This window comes from Amphibalanus amphitrite, unplaced genomic scaffold (assembly GCF_019059575.1).
Source record: "Amphibalanus amphitrite isolate SeventyFive unplaced genomic scaffold, NRLGWU_Aamphi_draft 000406F_arrow, whole genome shotgun sequence".
Classification (NCBI taxonomy): Eukaryota; Metazoa; Arthropoda; class Thecostraca; order Balanomorpha; family Balanidae; genus Amphibalanus; species Amphibalanus amphitrite.
In genome coordinates, this window is record NW_024881900.1 from 142,390 (window position 1) to 168,963 (window position 26,574).

General features: G+C 48.6%; 1 protein-coding gene across 11 annotated transcripts; it reads right to left on the minus strand.

The window, feature by feature from the left end:
- Nucleotides 1-287: 287 nt before the first annotated feature.
- LOC122390711 (probable U3 small nucleolar RNA-associated protein 11) lies at nucleotides 288-25,936 on the minus strand. 11 transcript variants are annotated; one of them, XM_043383901.1, is made up of 9 exons: nucleotides 25,727-25,936; nucleotides 5,037-5,106; nucleotides 3,627-3,789; nucleotides 3,315-3,376; nucleotides 2,312-2,414; nucleotides 1,746-1,953; nucleotides 1,433-1,563; nucleotides 949-1,059; nucleotides 288-594 (listed from the first exon to the last, which is right to left on the minus strand). In XM_043383901.1, exons 3-9 carry the CDS (start codon nucleotides 3,681-3,683, stop codon nucleotides 505-507), a joined length of 762 nt encoding a protein of 253 aa, XP_043239836.1. In that variant the 5' UTR covers nucleotides 3,684-3,789; nucleotides 5,037-5,106; nucleotides 25,727-25,936; the 3' UTR covers nucleotides 288-504. The 11 variants fall into 11 exon arrangements, with proteins under 11 accessions (XP_043239836.1, XP_043239840.1, XP_043239835.1 ...); XM_043383905.1 differs by lacking the exon at nucleotides 25,727-25,936 and adding an exon at nucleotides 5,369-5,421; XM_043383900.1 differs by lacking the exon at nucleotides 25,727-25,936 and adding an exon at nucleotides 5,383-5,403.
- Nucleotides 25,937-26,574: the final 638 nt, after the last annotated feature.

Here is a 26,574-nt window from a genome sequence, read left to right on the forward strand (position 1 = left end):
AGGCACGAATCAGATAAATCAGAGTACTACGTTTACGGGTAAAAAGAAGTGGGCCGGTGCTCCTGAAGTTAGGCAGGGTCAGAACTCGAGCATTGGTCAACCGCTCAGAAGCATTGAAATTCTTCAGTGAAGCAGCGCTGGACCGTGTTCAGTCAACGACACTAGCTCAGCGGTGTTGTCATCAATAAAATACGATCAGTCGGTATGCCCGAAAATGCTGGTCAAGTGGTCACGCAGATAGGCGGCTTGGCGCAGAGTTACAAAACCACACCCATCACAGCGCAACCTTAACAAAGCTACAGTATATTTTTCTTACGGTTATACCAGAAATAGGTGGACGACAAACCTGACACAGCTGAGGCCAGTTCAGATCCCTCTCCAGGATCAGGCAAGCTCCCAGCTCACCGCACTGTCAAGACATCAGCGCCATTCGTCACCTAGGCGTCGATCTCAGCGCCACCTGCCGCGTGAAATAGGCTTACTCTGACTTAGGCTGCGGGCCTGTCATCGTTTGCGCTCGGTCTTCCATTTGTAGACGGGCGCCTGCGTAGAGCTGCCCGGGTGCACCTTTTTCGGCGCCTCCTCCTTCTTATTCTGCGGAAAAACAGACACACGTTGGTAACGAATGGTCAGGACAGGTCCAGAAAAGAAACTGGATAAAACCCACACGACGGGGATAGCAGTAGTCATAAAAACATGGGGTTGACACTAAAGAGACGGTACGGGTGGACTGGCTGTACGGAATTCTATTTCCAGCTGAGGTTAAATATTATTCGCTAGGCTCCTCCGCTTCTCCACACCTCCAGAATCGCCGCCTGCACTCCTTGTCCGCCCTCTCAACGTTATACCGTCCTTGACCAATGAACTCACGTCTCCTGAGGTCCCCATACGTCCGCCTCGCGTCTGGCCTCCCCTCGGTTCCCGCACAGCTCTCCCCGCGCTCCGTACCTGCAGGTGCCGCTTGAGCTCCATGCGCCGCTCCATCAGTGACAGCGTCTTCTCCCGCTCCAGACGCTTGGCCAGCTCACTGTAGCGGGCCTTCTTCTCGGCCAAGATCCGCTGCAGTAATATAAAAGCAGCCCATGAGCGTTAAACACCAAATAATGGCCATGCCTACAGTTTGTTTGTTTATTGGGGCTTTAGGGCGCGCCGAGGGGGACACAGTAGATACGTTTTGGCACCGAAAGAAAAAAGTGCACAATTCCTTGAATACCGGTAATAAGTATCCAAAAGCATTTCGGTTGAAATGACGTGAAATGCGCATCTTTTATCGGCAGCCACTTTTTGCTATATTCAAAAGGAAAGAGAACGAGCAAAGAGAATTTCACATCCGAATTCAGAAATGAAATGGATGAAATACGGCACCAGGACTGCACCTCCCGCCCATGCGGGCGCCGTCGCCCAACGGCTCTGTGCGAGGCGGGCCACTCACGTCGAGTTGTTCCTCGTCCATTGCGCGCGGCGCCTTCATCACGCTGAGCTGCTCCACCGTGGGACGGTTATAGGCCCGGTCCAGCAGCTCGGGCGCCGTGCGCAGTCGTTCGGCCACGTCCAGCGTGCGGGCTGTGGAACAGCGTCAGAGGGGTCAGAAGCGAGTTCAGTACGTCCAACGAACGGGCTGAGAAAGAATGTCAGCGGGATCGGGGTCAGAGCTGCTAATTCAGTCGGTCGAGTGATTGAAAAGAAATAATGCTACCCCGACATAATAAGCAAGAAATGTTGATTTGACCTATTATATTTCTCACCCTGTTTCTTGTCGTCGGTGAAGAAAACATGTGTGTTTTTGGGTTTTCCCTCCGCGTCGAGCAGGTGGAGCTCTGCCGTCAGCCGGGCCAGCTTCTTAGTCTCCAGCTGTCGGCGCTGTCGGATGTAGCGGATGTCCTGGCTCTGCAGTAGCGCCAGCTGATCCTCGGGCAGCTCGTCGCCGGCCTCCACCTCGTGGTGACGCCCCTCCTGAGCAGCGGGGGGGGGGGGAGGGTGTCAGATGTCTCCCGCCCCTCCTCAGGAGCGGGGGAGGGAGGGGCGTCAGACCGGTCACCGGCGGTGGGCGCTTAGAGGACACAGCGCATTACACTTCAAACATTATTCGTCGGCCGGAAAAAAAAAATGTCATGAGCCAGTAAAAGATTGCAGAACCATCACCACCAAACTGTCTTATATCCCGCTGCGTTATATTTAGGTGTGCGCACCAATCAAAATGCATAAAAAATAATTATAATAACGAAACAGCGACGGTAAGTGGCACATCAGAATCTAGCACTACTGGGCTAAAAAGTACCATACAATTCGCCAAACTAATGCCGCACCTTACCTTTGTTCTCGAGTTGACCATGTGAAAGTAGAATTCATCTGGGTTGCGGTTGAGGGCTTTGCGTTTCAAAGCTTTCAGCTGATGCTTCTTCTTGTTTTCCTCGCTGAAAAAGTTATAGTTACGATGTCAGCATCAAATGAAGGTTAGTACTTGGTATACTCACATAAGTATGAAGTCAGTTTCGCAGCCGTAACGTTACAATAACGGCCCATGACACATCGGCATAAAATGCCTTGATTTATAGGGTTTCTAAATACCTTAATGACATGATTTATCGACGACCATGACAGAGTTCTGCCATTGGTGACTATCTTCGGGACGATGTTCCGTGCCATATCGTTTATGTCTTCCTGGTCGGTGTGTAGACCGAAGATCCAGCGCCCCGGGAGCTCCAGGGCACCACATGGTCCAATGGTACCTAGGCCGGCACCCCCATCCCCTCCCCACTGCGAGGTCGGCAGCCCCCTTCCCACTGCTGGGTCAGCAGCCCTCCCTGCGGACAGCTCGGCTGCTGCGCGGTCGGTGGGCGGCGCCAGGGCGCGGCAGGCTCCACCCCTGGCCGCCGCCACCGGCCGATTATTCCACGGTCCGGTGCAGCGGACAGCGGGGCAAATAACGACTAATACTCGACATCTGGTGACTTAATGTGACGCCACACGCGCCGCCGCCGTTCCACCGCTCCTGGCGGGGCGCGTGGCCGGCCGGCGGTCCCGAGCGGACACAGGCCAGATATAGCCAACTCTGCAGCTCCACCTCATCAGCTGGGCAGGCGGGTCAGACCAGTCGGTTGGCTCCCCAAAACGCTCCACGAAAGAGATGCAATGTTTCAACAAACCAAAACTATCCAGAGAGTAGCAGCCTACAGATCATTTGCCTGTTGCACTAGCACTACCGTGAAACAGGTGCCTGATATCTCATCAGCCGAAATACGGATACCCAAGACGATGCCTATGCAAAAAAAAAAACAGATGGCCCAGTCAAAGTGTCTGTGTGGTAAACTCACTTGGCCCGCTGTTTGTAGTCACGCTTCTTCTCCAGAAGGCCCAGGTGCTGTCTGGCTGCAGGCTGAGGAAGACAAAGGGTCCAGTAATGAAAGCATAGTGACACCTGCACTAAAAATACATGGATGGGAGAAACTAAGCACAGTTAGCAGGCCATCAGGAAACACAACCTTCTAGATGTGTCTTGTTCTCCTTGAAGTTCATAATGCATAAAATGTTTGATTTTAAAGCGTCGCTCGTAGGCACCATGGTATGCCACTAGTGCCTCCCATCATTCCATGTGATAGTGTATGGGATTCAATGACTCATCTTACCTGATGCCTCTCTCTGTGGAACTTCTGTCCTTTGACAGCATTTCTGAGTGAGGACATTGTTCAGTAGATCAGTGGTCTGACTGAATGGAGTTTCTTTTGATCTCCTCTGCTTGGTTCTTCAGCTTGAACTGATTCCACAGCCACAGGTAAGTTTGCTAGTAACCTGTCAAAATATCAAACATTTGACTTTTACAGTTTCAGTAATAATTATTCAATCATCCCGATCCATGCTACCTATCTATTACAATTAAAAACTTATATTCATATAAGCAATGTGCTGCACATGCCATGTTTTGAAGGGCACTAAAGTACTTGACACATGAAGTTTGGCACCAAAAAAGTTGTTCATTAGGTTCAGACTCAGGGTTTCATTCACAGTGCACATACAAATATACATCTGTTTATTCACAGTTTATGTCTGTGGTTTCATTTCATTTCAAGTTTCAACCTTTCTTTTGAGATTAAGCATAACATTATCATAGTCATGAAACATATAAATGTAACATGCATTGATTCGAATCCCTGGTGATATTTAACTTTTAACATAGTTTTGAACTGAAATAGTAGATTTGTAGCTTGAGCTGAGCTGAGAATGATATTTATCAGAAGTTTCATGACTCCTTATCCAACAATCACCCATCCTAGCCAAAGGTTTTTCAATAGGTATAAGTTCCAAATTTATTCCCTGTTCAGAATTGTCAATTGTTTCCCTCTAATATGAATATCTCGGATGCAACAGACTCAGAGGACGATTTAATACACACAGGGCAGAGAAGTGAAGAAAAAAAATTGCTACAAAAATATGTGACAAAGTGTTTAAACGTATAAATGTTAACTGACGAAAGGCTGTTAACATCCAGTGGATGGAGCTGACTGAAGGAGCCATGATAATCAGGTAGTTTAGGTCAGAAAGTGTTGATATATCAATTTAATGCCTCATTTTTAGCACACATTTGATTTAAATTTTATAAGCAACAAATCAAAATGTCAATTGATCTATTCTATTCTAAAGAAATAAATTGTTCTATTCTTTTGGGATATGGGACACAGCTTACAGTCAGACCAAATGGTGATTTTCACCACTCTCAGTTGCCTACCACTTCAATCACTTCTGAACAATCACTAAAATTTCATTGTAAATCTAAGTGTGCCACAATTATTTGACTGATCACTGATGTTATAGTCTAAATGATCTACAAATTACCGGCATTACCTAGTAGAGCAGACGTCACACGAAGGTTTTCCAACCGAGGAGAGGCGCTGTAGGTTTGTAGGTTGTAGGGTAGATTTGTAGGTTGTAGGTTTTTAGGTTGTAGGTTTTCCTAGAAAGAAGCACCACCGGGTATGGCGCCTCTCTTTGGTTGGAAAACCTTCATGTGACGTCTGCTCTACTAATACCAAATTTCCTACCTATTGAAAGGAAAAAAATTAATCGGTGACAGGTTCAGCTTGTGGAAAATTGTCAATGGAGAATAGAAACCTGAAAATGGATGTCACCAGTCAGAGTCAAATCAAAATATTTTTTTTTGGGGGGGGGTTCTCGCATGGCTTGGCTTACATTTTGAGCCTGAACCTCTAACATCAATATAAAATTGCAAAGCACCAGATAGAAAAGAACAAAAGCAATCTAATTTCTCAAACCTATGGGGTTGCATAAATGCCAAATGAAGCACTAACCACAACTCTTCATCAATTATTTTCATACAAATTGAAATAACACGAGAAAAAACAGCATAACTTACACAGTCTGACTTACCCAGCGTTCGATGTCTCTCGGACGGCGAAGATTCTATGCCGTCCGGCCAATCACGTTCCATAACCGCAGACGAGCCCCCACTGACCTTGAACGTGATTGGCCGGATGACGTAGAATCTTCGTCGTCCGAGAGACATCGAACGCGGGTTACACGTGCAATGCATTTCGGTTTTATTGAAGCACGTGCGCTGTTATATGGCTACGGTGACGTAGGACACAACTGCTAAATTAACAAATGCCATGGTTTACTGGCAAGAAAAATGTAAATCTGATTCATGTGACTTGACAAAAATAAGAGCAGGCCCATGTCGTCCCCTATCTCTCTGCGTGTCCACTAACACGAATGACGTCACGCATGTGGGCGGAGCTATGGGCGGAGCCTAACGCACGCGGCAGTCCAAGCCGCCATATTTGAATTTATATTTTAATAGAATCTTGCCGATATTTTGGGTGAAGTCAATTTATATGGATAGCTTGGTGACAGTTTAGCTATACGAATAATAATTTATTATGGATGTGCGTATATTCAGCTTGGAATTGCAATTAAAGTTCCGCACCGCATAGATTCGAACTCGGGACCTTTGGAATACTGCGCGGGCACGCTAACCACTACACTACCGCGACCGCGCGGCGGCCGGCGGCAGGGAGGCTGCGGAGACATGGGGGGACATTTTACGCTTTTGTGAAAAAAGCAAAAGATTTAGCGAAAAACACGTAATAGATAACTTGCAGAAAATTGTCTGCTCTTTCAGATAAGATACTTAGGTTTGATATATCTTGTGCAGACTTCATTCTACAGTGCTTCGAAAATCGCTCATTTACATGGGGATTGAACGGGGCTTCGAGACTTGACTCCAAATGACGTCACGAGCTGACGTCACGAAAAGGTAGAATCGCCGGACGACCCTACCTGGTATATAGGGCCTTGAATAAGAGATCAAAATTTTCAGTCTAACAATTCAGCCACAGAACTAGAAATATCCTAGACGTTGTGAGCTTAGTTCACAGTTGCTGCTTACACGGATGCTTATAAGTGATTGATCATTGACGTCAGACAGACGTGACGATTTTGCGCTGAATTGGAATGGCGGTGCAAATTGAGCGGTTCGCTTATCGCTATCCTGATTCCAGGACTGTGCTTCTCGCTCTCTGATTTCTCTCTGACCATGCCTCCTCCCTATCTCGCTCATTGAGTAATGAGTCGCGTTCCTCCCGCCCGTCATGGCGTCATCCCTGCCTCTCCTGTTCCTTGACCCGTCTCCCCTCCCTCCTGTGTGGCCCGTCTTCCTCAGGTCCGTGAGCCGTCTCCCTCCCGATATGTGGTCCAACCCACTCTCGTCTCGTAATCCCCCACTCTCCCGTCCCGTGATCCGGCCCGCTCCCGTCCCGTGCTCGCACAGTCCCCCGGTCGTGATATTCGCCACAGTTGCTGACGGCGCGTGCGTCGCTCGCTCCGTGCGACGCCAGCTGCCGGGAACAAACAGCGGCGCCGTCGGCGGGACGTTTGGGCGCCGACCGACACAGGGCCGCGCTGTTTTTCTGGGACTGTGGTTCCGCTGTGCCGGAAGAAGGCCGTCGTCACGTGGCGGGTCTACTGATGGACGCGCCAGAGTCAGAGGGAAGTTGTGATCGAGTGATCTCCTCCGGACACGACGCGCATTCTGGATTGCATGAGCTTATACACACATTTTGAGCGTATTCCAGGAATTGCGTGTCTAATGGCATCTTTGACGAAGAGCGAGGCAAAGCGATGCAGCCGACTTTGTAATTGCGTATGACTTCATGTCATGTTTTCATTCCGCGATTTATTTGCTTGCTATAGATATATGGAAAAAACGTTTATTACAAGCATCTAGCTAATATTTTCCCCCTGTGTACAGTGCTTGGATGGATAAGCACTGCTTATCCATCCATTGAATTGTGATCCGGCAGTGTTTTTCCCCGAGCCCGTCTATGTAAATCGTCGGCAGAGATCGGTTTCTGATCCCGGGATGACGCACGGGTCGTTAGCGCTCTGGTGGCGGAGGCAGCTTCCCGGGCTCCCACAGAGCTCTCCGCGACTGACGCACTGGCGCACTGACGCACTGACGCAGCGTCACCACGCCGTGACGCTCGCCGCGCGGACGGGGGTCGAGTCGTCGCCGCCGCGCGCCGCCCCGCTCACTGACTCGTGCACAATCGGATTTCACAGTCGGGCACATTGATCATGAGCGGAGCGCGCCGCGCCGACACCCGTGACCAATGGCTGTCGCCGGCATTATCAGGCGGAAACATTCGATGTCAATTAGACGGCGTCAGCGCGTGCCGGCTGCTGCGACTCCGGGGGAGGGACCGGCGGGCCGGCGGTGCCGGCCGCGGCACCCCCTATCGATCAGGGTCGCGGGACATGGGGGCCATGGAGTCGGGCAGGGCCCGGCGGAGTCCTGACTGAATAGAGATGGCCGTGGGTGTCATAGAGCTAGGTCAAATATACAATGGCATTTATATAGTGCACGACTTGTGTGCACGAGACGCCATCATGCATGAAGTACCTTCTACCAACGTCTCTATTTTAGATATGTACCTATGTTTGTTTCATCTCGGAACTTAACATAGTTATCTTATCGCTCTAGAGTTTAGGTCGCCTCTCTATGTCTCTATTTATATTCCGTGTCTCGTAAACGTGGACAAAAAATGCAATCGGTACGTAGCATTTCACGTTTTCATATATCCTTCTTCACTAGATCATGAACACTAGGGAAGTAGGGAGCAGAGGCGGATCCAGCTCAGAGTTTTTTTTTGGGGGGGGGGCAAACCATAAAAATTTATCGATTCTTTCCATGCATCGTCCATAGGCGTAATTACGGAGCGAGCGAAGCGAGCGTAGTCTTTCCTTAGATTAACGGAAATTTCTGAGTATGAGCAGCCGGCCGGCCGGCCGGCCGGCCGGCCGTGGTCACGCTTTTGCGAGGCTTATATCTCAGCAACCACTTGACCGATTTACATGCGGTAATTTTTGTAGGGTAGCTTCATTCCTTCTACCAAGTATTGGACTATTCCCGATGCATGTGGGTGACCCCTTATGCACGTGCCACGTGCAAAACGAAGAGGTGTCACTTTTGCAATTGTTGCAATATCTCGGTAACTACTTGGCCGATTGCGCTGAAAGTTGGCATGTAGGTAGGCACCCACTATGCAATGCATATCCATGTGCCAGAGTTGAGGTGCTGCTGCACGTGCGCACGTGCAGGGGTCGATTCCAGATCTCGAGAACGGCTGGGCCGATGGCGCTCAAATTTGGTACATGGTTAGGGACCGGTTAGTAGGGTGCCGTACAAAAGTCAGTTGGGACCCATTTTGCACGTGCGCACGTGCAGGGTGCCGCCTCCAGATCTCGAGAACGGCTGGGCCGATTGTGCTCAAATTTGGCACATCGCTAGAGACCGGTTAGTAAGGTGCCGTGCACAACTCAGTTGGAGGTACCCCCTCGCAATTTCGCACGTGCAAGGCTCACCCTCTCGCTCGCTCCGTTAGTCGCCCCAAAAGGCGTTATACTGGTTACGGAGCGAGCGAAGCGAGCGTAGTCTTTCCTTAGATTAACGGAAATTTCTGAGTATGAGCGGCCGGCCGGCCGGCCGGCCGTGGTCACGCTTTTGCGAGGCTTATATCTCAGCAACCACTTGACCGATTTACACGCGGTAATTTTTGTAGGGTAGCTTCATTCCTTCTACCAAGTATTGGACTATTCCCGATGCATGTGGGTGACCCCTTATGCACGTGCCACGTGCAAAACGAAGAGGTGTCACTTTTGTAATTGTTGCAATATCTCGGTAACTACTTGGCCGATTGCGCTGAAAGTTGGCATGTAGGTAGGCACCCACTAGGCACTGCATATACATGTGCCAGAGTTGGGGTGCTGCTGCACGTGCGCACGTGCAGGGGTCGTTTCCAGATCTCGAGAACGGCTGGACCGATTGCGCTCAAATTTGGTACACGGTTAGGGACCGGTTAGTAGGGTGCCGTGCACAAGTCAGTTGGGACCCATTTTGCACGTGCGCACGTGCAGGGTGCCGCTTCCAGATCTCGAGAACGGCTGGGCCGATTGTGCCCAAATTTGGCACATCGCTAGAGACCAGTTAGTAGGGTGCCGTGCACAAGTCAGTTGGAGGTACCCCCTCGCAATTTCGCACGTGCAAGGCCCACCCTCTCGCTCGCTCCGTTAGTCGCCCCAAAAGGCGTTATACTGGTGTTAAAATCATGCCGTTTGGGGGGGGCAAATGCCCATTTTGCCCCCCCCCCCCTGGATCCGCCACTGGTAGGGAGCACCTACTCTGTGAAGCGTGTGTGTCATGCGGCACAGCATAACTTCAGGCGCTACTGCTGGTGCCATCTAGTGGCAATATCATAAGCTGAGCCAGTGATGCGGCACAGCATAGCTTCAGGCGCTACTGCTAGTGCCATCTATGAGCAATATCATAAGCATGGAATTGGAATGCGGCGCAGCATAGCTTCAGGCGCTACTGCTAGTGCCATCTATGAGCAATATTAGAAGCATGGACCTGTGATGCGGCACAGCATGGCTTTAGGCGCTACTGCTAGTGACATCTAGGAGCGATGTTATAAGCATCAATAAGTGGTAAGTGCTACACTAGGAATTTGGGTGATTCACCCATGAGATGAAACGATCGGATTTGCGTTTCAAGCTACATCTGGACTTGCAACATGTCCTCCACACAGTGATCAACGATTGCCAAATTGCTGTCAGTGTCAACGTCAGAGTATGTGTGTGTGTGTGCAGGTAAAAGAAAAGATGCTCCGGTGTCACATTTCCTGCACTTTTGAACTGGAAGTGCGCTGTCATCCTCCGATTCAGGACCTCTGTATACCAGAGGTCTATGTCCGACGATATCACAATGTATTGAGATTTGTCATATTTGAAAACACAACTGCAGATCTGAAATAGTATATAAGATGAAAGTTGCATTTTTCATTGCTATGTATAGCCCTCAGATCTGCCTTCTATCGCATTGAGCTCCCTATAACACATTACCTACATAATTCGCAGTCAAGCATGGAGAAGGTATGGTTGTTTGTGTTGTGCCGGTGTCAGTTTCGGAATTCAGCTATCGCACTTAACATGAGTAGGGGGTACAAAAACATGAAATAAGAGTGACTTGTAATGCATTTACAAAAAATGCGGTAAACAAAAAAAAACGTGTACTTTAAAGTTTTACTTTAAACGTAAAATGCATGTTCCGGTGCAAGCTCATTCCTACGGCGCCGATGTTTGCTACTGCGACATCCCGGCGGTCAGTTGAAAATGGCGGAACTGGACCGGGGCGCCCCGCCGGCCGGCCGGATACCGACAGTTCCGGCGGCGGCCGGTGGACGGCCGTCGGCGGTCGGCAGTGGTCCGATTTATGCGTGTTTTATCGGCTGATGATGACCGACGACGGCCAGTCGGTCATCGCGCACCGCTATCGGCCGGCAGTAAATATGGCGGCGCCGGTGACCAGCGCACGATAAGCGGCCGGCCCGCTTCATCAATACCGCCGCCGGACACAATCTGGACGCGGCCAGATGGATGGAAGACGGCGCCGGCGAATTTACGAGCTGACGACCCGGGCCGACCGCAGCTCAGGGGCGGGCCGGACCGGCGCCGCGCCGCGCCGGTGGGCGGCGCCGCGGCCGGCGCGCTCGGCAGCCCTTCCCTGATCAGCCGGCTTTGTTTTGATAGCGGCGGCGGCGCATCGGACGGCGTTATTTTGATTTTCTATCGCTCCCCGTCAGTGACTGCGCCGTGCGTCTCCGGGAGCGGCGCATTAGCATTGCAAATGTACCTCCCCCTAACCAAGATGAGTCGGCGATAGCTGTATCGTGGCGCGCGCGCGTCCCCTCCGCAGTGCGACGCGCCGCTCCGGCGACCAGCAGCGACGCACACACAATCAATAAAAGAATCATAAAATAGGAGCGGCCATGTTAAGTGGGCTCGCGAGCTGTCATTAGAGAAAAGCTGCAAGTCGAGTCAGTCTCGGCGGCTGGCGCGGGGCCCGCTCAGATCGGTGCTCGGCTCAAATCCGGTCAGACAGAAGCCGGTGCGTGATAACCGCTCTATGTATGCAGGTCTGGTGAACTATCCAAACAGTCGCGCATAGACAGGGTTTGGCAGCTTCCTTTTCGTTAGGAACATTCACTTTTCTTTTCATTGCGGATGACCCGAATGATTTTATGCTGAGCATCATGTTTTATAAAAAATCAACACCTCTGCAGTCCGTAAAAACCAGCATTCAGCCACATTCGAAAAAATTGAAGACTATCAAAACCACTGTGTGATTAATGTATGAGCATAGGTTACATAAGGCCCACACATTTTCCAGCTGGCAAAAGGCATTAACGAGAAACACAATTGACTAAATACTGACTTCCACAAAGGTCCCAAAACCATTTTTCGGCTCTGGGTCTGCTCTAGTTGAACATGACATTGGTAGCTGTCCTAAGATAGTCACACTCTAACCAGGGCTGCTGTATGTACTGTTATTGTGCTTACCTATAATTACGTATTATACTTAACTCTATTCTAAGTAATTAAGTGTTCTCACTGATCATAATTTACAAACGTAATGCTGTTTATGATGTATTCAATTTTGCCTCGTTTGTCTTTAACGAATGTCGAGGATAAACACGCCAAAAGTTTGTCGCCATTTGCCTGTCCCCTCATTGTTTTAGTCTAAAATCTTATATGTAACTGCTTAGACATTTGTGTTGGTTAAAAGCGATTGGACGTGAGGCTTAGAGGGAACGCGAGACGATGTCTTTCAAGTCGATTTTATATCCTGCCTCGGGGCTTTAAAACTCACTTAACGGCTTATTTTACTCCGGATGAATATTTATGAGACTTGGAGAGAGACTGATCAAAATGTAGACGGAGGAAAATGATTCTTCCGAATGAAACTCAAGCACAGCTGTCATCTTCCGTGTGTTACGGGAGCTGTAAGCTATCAAAAGCCTAACAATACATTTATTTAATTGTAAAAATGGTCGCTATGACTAAAAATTTGAACTGAAAACAATTGCAGCAAAAATTAAGTTCGTTATTTTAAATGTGTTTCAGCCTGTATAGAACAAAAACGATGCTGATTTCGACCAGTGATCAATGGTCCTCAGATTCAACTAAAAAGAAATCATTCCCAATGCTTATGTAAGCAATGCATAGCTGAAAGTACCTACGTAAATGTCAAGGAAGCAGCCCTTCACACCCGGGACTTGTTGATATGGAAGTTTGGCAGGTACTCGGGCGTTTCTCGTCTTTACAGTTCATATCAACTTTTACTGACTGGGATGGCTTAAGTGGGTGTCTGATATGAATACCATATTAGTGTCAGATGGAAATTATGCTAATACGACATCATCAGACAACATTCTAACCAAATATGCTAACGTAAACATAGCCGATATACGTGAACATAATTGGCATCCATTTCGCAGGCACCGAGAGGTGCGGCCGCTCTGATCGTCGAGTGATTGAAATTGAATACCGATCAGGCGAACCGACTTATCAGGATCAGAACCGAATCGATCATATAGCACCTGATAGAGCCAGCTTAGTGATAAGCTAAAAAAAAAAAACTTCAGGAGATAGGGCCAACGAAAAACCTTAGCTCGTGTTTTAGGAACAAAGATAACATTTCATTGATACGCATTTTCATTGTTACCCTTGCTTACCTTGGTAAATGACTTTGGATGACTCCGTCTACTAAAGTGTTTGGCTAAAAAGAAAACTTGCTTAAAAAGTGTATCGTATTGACTATTGATGAAGTCTTGTTTTTGGGAAGCAAACAGATTTTTGTATGTATAAGCTTGCTATTTCACAGTCCTCTCTCAGTCCTCTCAGTCCCTCGCAACCCTCTCACAATCCTCTCACACATCTCTCACAACTCTCTCGCAGCTCTCTCACAGTTTCCTCTCAGTTCGGTCATAGCTCTCTCACTGTCCTGTCACAGTCTCCTCATATTTCCCTCTCAGTCCTCTCGCAGCCCTCCAGTCTCCTGCTCCGTGCCTCCGCTGCTGCACGCGCCGTTCGGCGGCCGGCGCGGCGGCAGGCGTCACTCCGCCGCGCCATTGAATCGTCACAAAGGCGCCATGGGACGTCGGCTCGCTCACCGCCGCCGGCCGCCTAATTCGCCCACTTTTTAGCGGCGCCGGCTAATTTTCGCGGCGGGAGCGGCCGCCGGAGAATACGGCGTCGGGCGATCTGTCGGCCCCAATTAGGGTGCTGCGACTCGGGTGGCGGCGTGCCGTCGCCCCCTCCCGTGCCCCCCTGCGGCGGCAGCGTGTGCGGCTCGTCACCTCTGCTGGCGGCACGGCTGCGCTGCACTCGTGTGCCGATCACAACCGCCGCTTAATGAGCGCCAGTCAATGTTGGTGACTCGGCGCCGCTCAAACGCCGGATGAATTTCACGGTACTGCCGAGTGACTGGCAAAAAGTGAATTTGGGGGATATCGTGCGCTGCCATCCAGTAGTCAGTTTCAGCACGGCGCGAAGCAACAAAGCCAAAAGAAAATTAGTTTCAAGTGAACGATCGATAATCTCGCATCTTCACGGTTTTGCCCGTAAACTGGCCAGCGCGGCGTAATTAATCAGAGTAAAATTGGCATGCATGCCACTTATCCAGTTTACCAGTGTGCAGTTTTTATGTAAAGCATCTTTTGTGTACCATCAGTATATTTGTGCGATTTCAGGCAGATTGGTTTTCCAATCACCAGCGCAGTGGACTCAGAACCAGCAAATTCATCCCATCATCCCCGCAGCCTGAGCGGGCCCAGAGAACGCTCGGAGATCAGACGCGCGGCACAATGCCACCGGCGGCCTCCAAAACCGGCAATATTTTCTCACCAAACACCGCTGAAGGGCAATCGAAGCTGGCACCAAACACACTCTAATGGCGTTTTCATGCTGCACTCTCGCCAGACAGTTTACGCGGGGCGGCGATATTTAACTAGAGCTTCTATACCCAATCGTTGACCACTGACGCACTAAGATCGGCACTTTTGACAGTGTGTCCTCTGTCGCCAAAGGCATTGGAAGCTGAGCAATGCTATGCTGTGGCTTATTGCGGTTCTCCTTCCTGGGAATGTAATAAGGTGCTAAAATCCATCAGTAAGGAGAGGGGTTGTTAGGAGGATGAAGAATAACCTGTTGCTCATTTCTATCAAAAATAGAAAAAATAAACCATCTAATAAACCTTCTAATAATCCCTCTAATAATCTTATTTAGCAATGTTGAACACAACGTTCAAATACCTGAAATCATAAGGAGAGGGACATTAAAAGCCCCTTCAGATCCCTTTTACTGTGAGCAAAAGCAGCCACAGATGTAGCAGCTTGGATCAGTCGGCATTTCACCCAAGCTTCATTTTGTCTAAATGTGCATTAAACAAAAACGCAGTAGTGAAGATACAATCCACATCAACCTATCCTTCCTTTTGAAATGTGATGTCTGATGGTCATAGACATTGCCCTGATCAGCATTTGTGGTATCTTAGGCCACGCAGCCGCTTGTCTCTGGGCAGGTTGGCGCAGTTGGGACATAAGCGGCTTTGGAAGGCAATTAACTAAACAGAGGCGGGAGAGGGTGCCCGTGGGGAGGGGCATCCTCTCCCCTGCGCCCGCTCCCCGGCCCCGCTGGCCAGCCGGCCCGGTCACAGATTGCCTGCTGCCGCCGACAATAAAGAAGTATACAGAACAATGTGTGACGTCACCATTGTTAGCACCCTACCTGTCAGCTGGGTCATGATTAATGACGTCATCAACAATAGCTGCAACAATAGCACAATGGGTCAATAAGCTACTTTGAAATCGCTCCTTTTTCGCTCACAATGAACCATAAAATTGGTGTGTACATCCTTCCAATATTTCACACACAAAGACAGTGAGCGACAAATGGAGAGAGCCGACAATGGCGACCGGTTCGGCAGAGGTGATTTAGCCTTCGACACCGTGAGCAGAGGACAGATGACAAATGGCGACTCATTGTAGCCGGGCAACGGTGTAACCCGCCCCTGGTCCTGCGCGCTCCTGTGAAATACATCTCTGACTTGTCACCAATGACGCTGAGTGGTGCTTCACGAGCAGTTGGTCTGTGCTCAATGTTACACGATACATTTGAGATATCACATAGAGCCTTCGGTTACAGTGTAATTATTCGGTTGTGCTATCCAAGGTGCTATCTGGATGACAAATAAGTCACAACAAAGAATCAGCATGATTTTAACGATGAAAGGCATATCAATATCGCATACCTTTCCTTAATTTAACTTTACCAAGCAAGTTATTAGCCTACCACTCGTTGATAAGTTTCCGACTATTTAGGGCTCGGACTGAGACTTGACTGACCGGAACCAAGTGATGAAACAGTGGAAAAAATTATGAGGCAATCGTATGAAATAAAAATAATTCGATGAAAATCGATGATGGTCGCACGTCAGATTGGGTAAAGGATACTGACACTACAGATTCACAATGATGCTATTTTCTCACCCTTACTTGAAGATAAGTTCAACAAATATGTATATCTACGATTGATTCACAGCCTGCGACTGCATCGTTCACGATGAAGACGGCTCGGAAGCAGGCAACAATTATTCGGAAGGGATTTAGCATTTTCTACGGTTTTAAAATACGACACCCTATTCAATCAATCGACCAATGTATTCAGCCTCGACAAGCGACAATACACGCGCACATATCCGCAACCAACAATCAGGAAGTGTTAAGATAGACGCCTTGAGGTTTGTAGACTTACAGCTGGGATCAGCACAACACTGTCAACTATTTGTGTAGGTCATAATGAATTTTAAGCCAGGCCACTTACCTATCATTTCTACTTTGATCACGCAATATTACACTAAACATTGCCTTGGGAAGGCAATGTATTTCAAAAATAATTATTTCTTTTATCGTATTTCCTTACAGACCACTTATCATAGCTTTTCTACGATCTACAAACAAAGTCTTGTTCGTGTTTTAGTGTGGTACCTAATCATGCATTTTCCCGCTTTGGTGTGATAATCCTGCACTCCTCCCAACCAGTTACAAAGTAGCACCAGTTGAGTTTTGTGGCCAGCAACTGTCGGAAGTCGTTGCCAATCACCTCACCGCTCCGATCGGTAACCACGGACCAAACCAAAATGGTGGCCGGCCGTCCCGAGCCCGCTCACAAACCAATCCGTGATTGCCGCTAGAAAACGAAATGACGTCATAAATTAGCCGCGGCGCCCTCATGAAATCACCTTGCGGTTCATAAATCCACCAGCAAATGGCCGAGAAAACAGTCCGATATAAAAGAACAGCCGACTTAATGCGCCGGCTTCCATTACTCTGATTAAATTAAAATAGAACTGCGATTCATTCGCTTGACTTTTCACGGTAGATAAATTTTACCCTGTAATTAATGTGCCTCAGTTAAGCAGAAATGTCCGAACCACTTGAAGATCAGAAAAGTAGCAGGTATTGGCTTGCGGAGAGGCATCGGCGTCCTCTTTCTTTCCATTCTAGTTTTTTAGGCAAGGTGAATGAGAAATACATTTCAAAAGTCCGACACAACTGAGATATGTAAATCTATAATCACATAACAGTTGCCATATGAGTTTTCCTGTAAAGCTCACGCCCGACTTATTGGTTAGATTCAAGAGTTAAATTCTTAAGTCGCAATTTTGCAACAGCTTTTTGTCCTAAATAAATAATATTTATTTATTCGTGTCAAGCGCAATGCTGCCATTTTCTTATTGCAAGAAAAAAACTGCCGGGAGTTTTATGACCAAGGATGATTTTTTAAGAATAACGTAAGGGTATTTATATCAGACACCGAAAAAATGACACTAATCTGCGACAAACTTTCCGATTAGCAACAATATCGCCGTCATTTTGTCACGCACTGATCGGTGAGCGATGCCCCGGTGACTCACAGCGGCGTCTGTTGTCTCGATAGCATGCCGATTGCAATCCGGCTTTCTGCAGTCAGGACAAGTGAGGGTTGGGCACACAACCACGGCACCGTCACTGCCTTTTTACCCGACCGTCACCGTCTGGCTTACCACAGTCGCAGTCCCTTTACCATCACAGTCACTGTTATTTTACCACCACCGTAGCTGTCTTTTTACCACCACCGTCACTGTTGCTATATCACTACCGACATCATCCTTTGATCACCACAGCTCTACCACAGTCTGCCGTGGAGACTCGCCGAGTCCTGCTCCCACCAGCAGCTCTCCCGACCAAGTGCCACCGCCAAATCCGGCCCGGCCCGCCGGCGCGCCCGATCCCACAGTCTTCACCAACTAATTACCAAGTTAATGTCGTTTTCTCGCCGGCAATGATATTATAAGTTGGCGATCGTTGCATTTATTATCGCAGACTTCATGCAATTTTCATGTGGGCTGGCCGCCCTGCCTCCCCGGAGGCGACTCTGGACTGCTTCTTAGGACTTCTCACGGCGACGCTGATGCTGGGTCTCTGACACAGACAGTCACCGACCAGGTGAGAGCGACAGAAGAAGGTGAGAACGACGGAGAAAGGTAAAAACAAGGGGAGAGAAAAGTTAATGGTTTTTTTTTTTGAAGAGGTGTGTTTCTGGTGCCTGGGGCACTGGGATATACTATAATGTCGCAAGTAAGTACCTAAGAAACTGAACTATCCGAGATCTATGCTCGTCCGAATGCTACATAACTGTAAGTAACTGCATACAGAGCGATGAAGACAATATATAATACTTCAAAACATTCTAAAAGACAGTTGGAAACATGTTACTTTAACCCTCGCCGGACCTATTGGTTTTCTACATACGCGCCGGCCGAGGGGGGGGGGGGGGTACGACCCCCCCTCGCCGTTTTGCCCCTGGTGGAGCTAGCGCGTCGCAGAAAAAACGAGCGTGTGCGCCGTTACGAGACGCAGAGATTGGTTCCCGATTTTAAGGTCCTAGGTCAACCGGTGACCTCTGAGGTCAGGTCAAGTGCCCCATGGAACGGTTCAGTTTTTGGTGAATAACTTCGCAAAAAACGGCCGCAGAGCCGCGATTTTGGCAGCATCGTGCTCGCCTCGCTCAGGTGCGTCGAATGATATACTTTTTGTTCGGGTCAGGTCAACTTAGGGTGTTGACCTCAGGTCAAGGTCAGGTCAGCACCCCCAGGTCACGAAGTTGGTCGAAAGAGGTCATGTCGCATATCATTCGATTCGGCAGGTCTTCCTGAGTCCATTGGTGGCTTTCGCGACTCGCTAGCTCAATTTGATCAGGAGTTATTGACGAAAAACTAATATGACCTTGATGACGTCATAAATGACGTCACGTACGGTCAACATTGCAAAAGTGACGCATCTAACCTTGCAAGGAGTGCATCAAATCACGATTCTGTGTGCTAGAGATAGTTGGAGATCGTTCCCGGCGCCAGAATAGCAGTTTTCATTTTTCCTCATTTACTTATAATGGTGAGGTCACGAAAATGGCCTGACCTCACATGACCTTTAGGAAAAATCCCAGAAATACAAGTTGTGAGACTCATAATGGATACTAGATCCTGCAAGTTTCATTTCCTTGTGTCATCTCCTCTGGCAGTGATGGCGTTGCGAAGTTGCGACATCTGAAGACCGTGCAGATGTTCACTTATGACGTCATAGGTCAGTGACCTGACCTGGCCCGAAAATGCGGTTGGTGTCAAAAGATCCGGCTTGAATCAAAGGTCAGGTATGCCAAGTTTCATCTCTCTATCGTCAGCGTGTTCGGAGCTATCGCGATGGCGGCACCCCCCCCCCCCCCTCGGCCGGCGAGGGTTAAAAAACCATGTGCTTTGAAGACATTCACAAATGTAATAGGTACTTGTGCGATTTGTACAGCGTACCTACAGGTACCTGGTACAGTACTATATATGGCCTTGGGTACAGTATGTAAATAGGACACCTCATGATTCAATTGGCTATCTCACCCAAGATTACTTTACTACTCTCACCCATACAGAAAAATAATGCCACTGGTTTTTGTTCATTTTGCTGCTTATTCTTTAGCTAACTAGCTTTGGCGAAGGGATACCGAAACCGTTAACCCTCGCCCGCACATGGGGGGGGGGGGGTTGCCACCCCCCCCCAGGCAGTCTTTCTGCTCTGCACTCAACATTTTTAGAGCTAGATGGCTGATTTTTCGTATAGCTGCTCGTCTATCCTTTCTTGATGTCCACTGAAAATTTCAAGTTTCTGTGATTTTTGGCTTCGGAGATATGACCTTGTTTTTCAGGTCATGTCATGACCCAAATGGCCAATTCTCAACATCTTGCGTTTGCCATGGGCGTTGTGAGCTTTTGACACCCTGATTTCGGCCTTTTTTGCCAGTCTTACCTCCCACCTATCATGGAACATGTTGTTCGACGATGTACAGGGGTCAAGGTCAGGGTCAAGGTCAACCTAGGTCATCTAAGATAATTGCGTTTTAGGCAAGCTGAATTTACTTTTTGTGAAGTTTTTTGACTGAATTTTTGGTAAAAGCTTCTCAGATCATGATTTCATGTAATATGGACCCAAAAACAATCGGTGCACACATCAGTATACACACAGACACACACAGACATACAAACACATATAATTGACCTTGACCTAACTTGACCTGAAATGACCTCAGCAGCAAAAATCTGGTCGGATAGTGTGACAAAGAGGTTCTAGCTGGCTTGGCACCAGAAAACAGCATCGTCATCGGTATTTGATAAGCAGCGCACTTGATATCCAACGGTGACCCAAAACAGCAACATTTTTTAGTTTGACCTGACCTGGAAGGTCAATGACTGACCTGAGAAGGTAAAACTGGGTATCATTGGATTCGTCTCTTCCCAAAGAATCTTTTTGGTCTTTACTGCTAAGCTCTATCTCCAACAGGAACGAAATGGCGCGGGGGGTGGCAACCACCCCCCTATGTGCGTTCTAGGATGGGAAAATGGCATGTGCGGGCGAGGGTTAAGGGCTGGCTACACTATGCGTTGCCTGCGTGTGTGTGTGTTTTTTATTAGAGTTTGCGCGTTTTGCGCAATATCGTTCTAGAAAAAAAAAACTACATTACGATTTTGTGAATGTTTTTTATATTAACGTTTAGTTAATGTATAAGAATTATATTACATTTTGTATATAAATAACCCTCGCCCTGGCAGGGGGGGGTCGATGCGACCCCCCCTAAGGTTTTTCGAAGATAGCGTAAAAACGGCGGCGCGCAGCGCCGCCAAATTTGGCACAGCCTATGGGGCAACCTTTTTACATATGACCTGAAAATTTCAGGTCCGGGTGACCTTGGGTCAGGTCACCAGGTCAGAAAAACCGGTACAAGGTCATGGTCAAATTTCAATTTTCTTTTTGCACCTGTCCAACTCACAGTTTTGGACTGATTTCCTTCAAACTTTCAGGATGTGCTAAGTTCACCGAGTTGTATAACATATAGTTCGGGTTTTTTTGAGGTCACTGACCTGAGGTCAGTTAGAGGTCATTACGTCGTAATGTTAAGCCTATGGGAAAATACTAAATTCGGAAAATACTGGAGTTATCCGCTTCGTTCTATCATTTTTGTGCTTTGAAATCACATTACTTAACAGCAGGTCACTTGGTGCTTCTTTGTTTGGTGTACTTATTCATGGGTCAGGTCAAATGAGGTCAACTGAGGTCAAATGACGTTTTTGTCAATAACTTGGCACATAATGACGCTAGAGCTTTAAAAATGGTATCATTGTGTTCCTGGTGATCAGCCGAATCGAATGATATACGATATGACGCAATTTGGTTAACTTGAACTTAATTTATAAATTTAAGTTTACTTAAAAATTTAAGAAAAACTTTAAGTACACTTAAACAAGCTAAAAAGTATATCATTCGACGCGCCTTGACGTGCTGAGTTCACTGGTGCTTTTCTTTTTGCTCTATCTTAATTAGATCAAAAGTTATAATGAAAAACTTTTGACCTGTTTTTAGCGAATTTTTTACATTTATACCCCCCAAAACCCCCCTAAATATTGACCTAGAGCAACCAAATTTGCACAGGGGCGAGAACTCCAGGGGGCCCACCTACCTACCAAATTTGGTGTTTCTAGGTGCCATAGGAGCCAATCGCGAGGGGGGGGTCGCATCGACCCCCCCCTGCCAGGCCGTGTTATGAAAAATGCCCTGCCAGGGCGAGGGATAATATAACAGTTATATCAACTATACCTCTTCTTCCTAGAATGATATTACGCAAAACACGCAAACTCGCAAAAAAAGCACGCAGAAAACCCACAGTGTAGCCAGGTCTTTAGGGTTCTGCTGGGAAATGACCGTAAGTTCCTGAGATATCATTGATTGCAAGACAAGGGTTGGTGCGACGTTCAAATGTTTGTATCGTTCAACCGTATGTAAAGGCTCGCGTTCCATCAGCAAACATTAATAATTCCTTACTCGTGAAGCGAAATATTATTACAACTACAAGAACATTACCAAAATATTTATACAGTAAGACTGTTGTAAGATGTAGTAAGACTGTTGATGTCCAACCCCGCGTGAGTTGTCATTACAGCGTCCCATCACCGGGAGTTGTCTGGAGATTTTCGTCCTGCGGCCCTCTCCGTCACTAGCTGCCCAATCTGTCCGGAGCTGGGCGCCCGTTTCCGTCCGGTGGCCAATATATGACGTCACTGGACCACTATCCATCATGTTTGCCAGCACGCGCGGCCGGCCACCGAATAAGTGACCGCCCATCAGTATAATGCAACGACCCAGCGGCCATTAGATACAGAAATAATGGCACAAGAAGTCAATCTATCTATCAGTCTGCCCCCAAACAACACCGGTGGTCAGTGAAATGACCAACTATGGACAATGACGTCATGGGTGCTTGTGACAATAATGTGCGACGGCATAGAAAATATAGAGCACATGGCTGCGGCGAAAGCACCGCCGAGACATACAGCACATCATGAATCAGGGCAATAGACATACAGTCAGTGGAGCTGAAATCAACTGCAGAATTGAACTGAGGCTGAACAAGGAACATGAGCCTTTTGCCATCGACCACATGACGAATAGCTGAATGTTTCCATGGAAAGAGACAGTTCGTTTTTAGTATGCCCTCCCTTCAACATAGGTTTTTACACAATACTCAATATCTGGCGATTGGCTTGCAAATACCAAATTATGGCATGATCATTAACAACGTTGTGTACGCAAATTCTTACAAGCCATCAATTTAGTGAGTAAAAGATCAGTGACGATCTGCCCAGGCATGATACATTCCAAACGTCAGTTATCGAGGATGACGCTGAAGCCCCAACAACCGGAGGTGTTGCGGCGCTCTGGCTGTGGAAGCTGGGGACATCGCTGGATACATTGGTTAACTGTATATGCAGGAAAGCTGATGACAGCAGCTGTTGCAGTCTGCAGATCGTTTGAATGTGCAGATGTTTCGTTCCGTACATGTATCTAACTAGTCCTAACGCACAGGTAAAATGCTAATTACAGGAACATGTGCAGTGGCGTGCACTATGCAGCTCCTTGAAAGCCGTGCAACGATTCCTTAAAATGCGTGCTCTTGACTTTGTTGAAGCGGTAGTCATAGAATAAGGCGTCACCAGCAATAATATGGTTACTCCGACTATTTTGACATACATAAGTACTGTGCTGACGAAACAAGTGAACAGACTTGTTGTTAGCACTGTTTTGAGAGACATGTTAAACATATGTATAATCAGGTAAAGTAACCGTACTCTCATGATTAATATTAAACATAGCAAGAGAAAAGGCCTGATAATTATGAGGAGCTTTCGGATTAGCCTTCTTCAGCTCGCGCTCAGTTGCGCGAGTTGAAGAAGGCGTGAGCCGAAACCTTCTCGGAATTATCAGGTTTTTACGACCTTTTTATTACCTATTATGATAGCACTGTTACTTTTCTTGATTATAAGTGAACAGACTGTTTCAGTCTACAATTTATATTTTGCAAGAGAAACAGTGACTGCATAAGGATATATATAATGAATGAAGGAATATTTGTCATCCGGCAACAATTGTCACTTTGGTAGCACGAAACTGTTCGAGTGAAATTTTCAGCTTGCTGGTTTCACTTGCTCTTAGCAGGATGAGGAGAGACGCCAGGGCCAGAAGAAACAGCTCCGCTGTTGTTAGCACAGCTCAGACCCGAACTTCGCAAACACGTGAAGACAGGCTGATAAAAAGTTCGCCTCATTTGTGATTCAAATTAAGATTTCTTCTTGATCAAACTCGAAAAGCTGATATTTCAGACAGTTTGTCAAAAGCAGAGACCGCTTAATTTTTCACCGAAGTTATGAAATTGCTTGTCTGACTTCTTTTGAGTCAAGAGTTTCTAAAAACAGCCGAAATGTTTTATTTGGATTGACCATTTATTGTTCGAGTCTTGTCTGTCTTTTACTACACTAGGTATACACTGTCTTTTACAGTAGCGCTAAAATAAATAATTAAGCAATACAAATTTTAATCAATAGGCAATAATGCTGGACAAAATATGCTAAGAATAGGTCAGAATGTATCATTACATGTCATATATTCAGTGTTCATACAAATATCGCCCAATGTCCTTAACCGGTCCACATTTTCAGTTCACGCCCGAAGCACGCGATTTCGGGTGAGCTGGAGCAGCTTTCAGTGCGCGCGTGCTCTCTCGAGATGGGCACCACCGCAAACACTTGGGTCACCACGCCACCAATCTGGCTAAATCTGCAGCTGTTAATTACCTGTGTGTGGCAGGCGGGACAACAAATTAGCACGCCAAGAGAAGAGAGCACGCGCCAGCGTCTCGGCTAATATTTTGGCAAAGATAATAGCGGAGGAGGGTGGCATGTAAATGAGGCAAGCAAAGAAAGGGTTGATGAATAAGGGGATAATGCCGAGGAAATGAGAAAGCGACCGTGCCGAGGGGAGACACTCGAACGCACAGAGAAACCGCCGCTTGGAGGGTGAAATAACCCCGGCGGAAAGTACTGGGGACCAGCGGCGGGTGCGGAGGGCGCCGATCCGCCGACCCGGCCGGTCTGAGAGGGTAATTGGAGGCGCCCCGAGAGCGCCGGCCGTCACACCTCTGACCGTTCCCACCAGTCTCGGCTTCGCCGGCGGCCGGTGGCGGCGCTAAGCCGTCGACGCTGATTGAAGTTCCCCTATCCGTTTACACGGCGCGGGACACCGCCAGATTTAGTGCCGTCTCCGCGATAAATCTAGCTCGTGCCGGCCGTATTTGCACGAGCCGGCGACGCGGTAATAATTGTTGACTGGCTGGGTGGCCGGCGGTCGGGACGGTCAACTGGTGCTGATTGCAGTTCTCCGAGTGCGCGGGCGGACTGTGACGCACCCGGTGCTGGCAGCTCGCAGCTCTGCGGTGACAGCGAGCCGGGTCCGCTCGGGCGGGACCGGCGCCGCCTGTCGCGCCCCCGTCGCGGCGGGCTCATCAGGGCCGGACCAGGGGGAGGCTGGCAGCCGCGCTGGTGGCCATTGTCCACTGTGATTGCGGCCGGCGGCCGCCCGCCCGATTACCGAACACTAATGAAATGATGGCCGGAAAACGGATGGTGATGAGCGCCGCCCGGCAGAACATTGAGACGGATCGGCGGCCGGCCGACCCGGTGCACCGTCGACGCCGATGAACGGAGGGAGAGCGGAGCGGGGGCGGAAGAAGAGGGCTACGATGGGCCGACGGAGAAGGGTGACGAAGGGAGACAGGAGGGCAGATATGGCAGGGTGAATGCGGAAAGATCGCACAAGGGAAACAAAACACCGGTGACAGGCGCTGAAAGGAGAAATAAACAGCGGAAAAGGTTAGCTTCAGGCTACGATAGAATAAAAAGAACCCGACACCACGAGTGAACACAACAAGGGTCATGACTCTATAGACGGGGAAGGGAAGAAAAGGGATGGGAAATACCTGACGACGGGAGACCGTCGCCGGAACTGGCCGGTCACTCGACTGTCGGCGGAAGCCAGTAACGATGACATTTGCATGATGCCTGCCGATTTGCATGTCATCGCGATCGGTGCGCTGATACAGGGACGCACAGTCGCGGGAGCGACACGCGGGCCGGCGCGGCGCGGACCGTATCGCAGCTTGTTAGCCGCAGCCACCCGGCGATCATCCGGCTAATCGGCACACATCTGCCATTGTGCATGCAAATCAGATACAATTTGATGAGTATTTGCGGTCGCGGTAAAAATGTGGGAAAAGAGAACGTACCGGTGACGACTGCTCTTTCCGTCCCGGCGGTCGTTTTGGTTTCACGGCGGCCATTTTTAAGCTGGGCGGAGTTGACCGCGATGACCCCGCGCTGTGGGAGGGACAGGGGGCAGGGAGCGCAGCTCACCTGAGTTGGGCACACCTGTGGGGTCGCGGCAGGTCGCCCGGTGCCACAGATGCGGGTGAGACAGCCGGCTGATGTGTGAGACGGCGGCTGCACCGGAGCTGGGAGGGAGCAGCATGCTAAACAGCCAGCAGCGGGCGGCGGAGGGCGGCGGAGGGCGCAGTGACACCAGGGTGACAACGGTGTCAGGCCACTAGGCTCCCTGCGGGACGCCGCAGCTGCGGAACGGCACACGGGCTGGGTGGTAACCAGTGAAACACGCAACTGGGCCGGCCGCCAGCAACTAGCGTAACAGGCAGAAGAGTTATTGCGCATTCATTACGGACGTGATATGAATGGAATTGCGGGTAATAAGAAACAATCAACTAAAAAGGGCATCTTATTTAGACTGCAAGGTACAGAAAGGTAACATGAAACTGTCCGGTCAAACATTTGACGATTATGGCTTGCCTTTTGATTACTTTAAGGGCAGACATGATGCATGACATTCCATGATTCGGCTGAACTGCAGCTATACACAGCTGTAATGGCCATGCAGCCTATCTGATTTCCAATAACAAAATAGCCCGGCATTTTGCACCTGTCACGCGGCACTGATGTCTCTCAGGCATTGATATAGTAGAATGGCGAAAATACGGGCGTGAATCAGTTTTCGCTATTGGATGCCAATTAATCTTTGCCAGAGACTGGGCAGATTGGGTTACGGGTCAATCAATTGTCCAAGATTAAACAGTACAAAGCTGTTTCCATGGCCGCCAGATAAGATCACAGCATGTGTCTCGGTCTCCATTAGGGCTGGCTCAGTGCCCTCTAACTTATGTGAGCCGTTTTCATGCGATGGAATCGCTTTG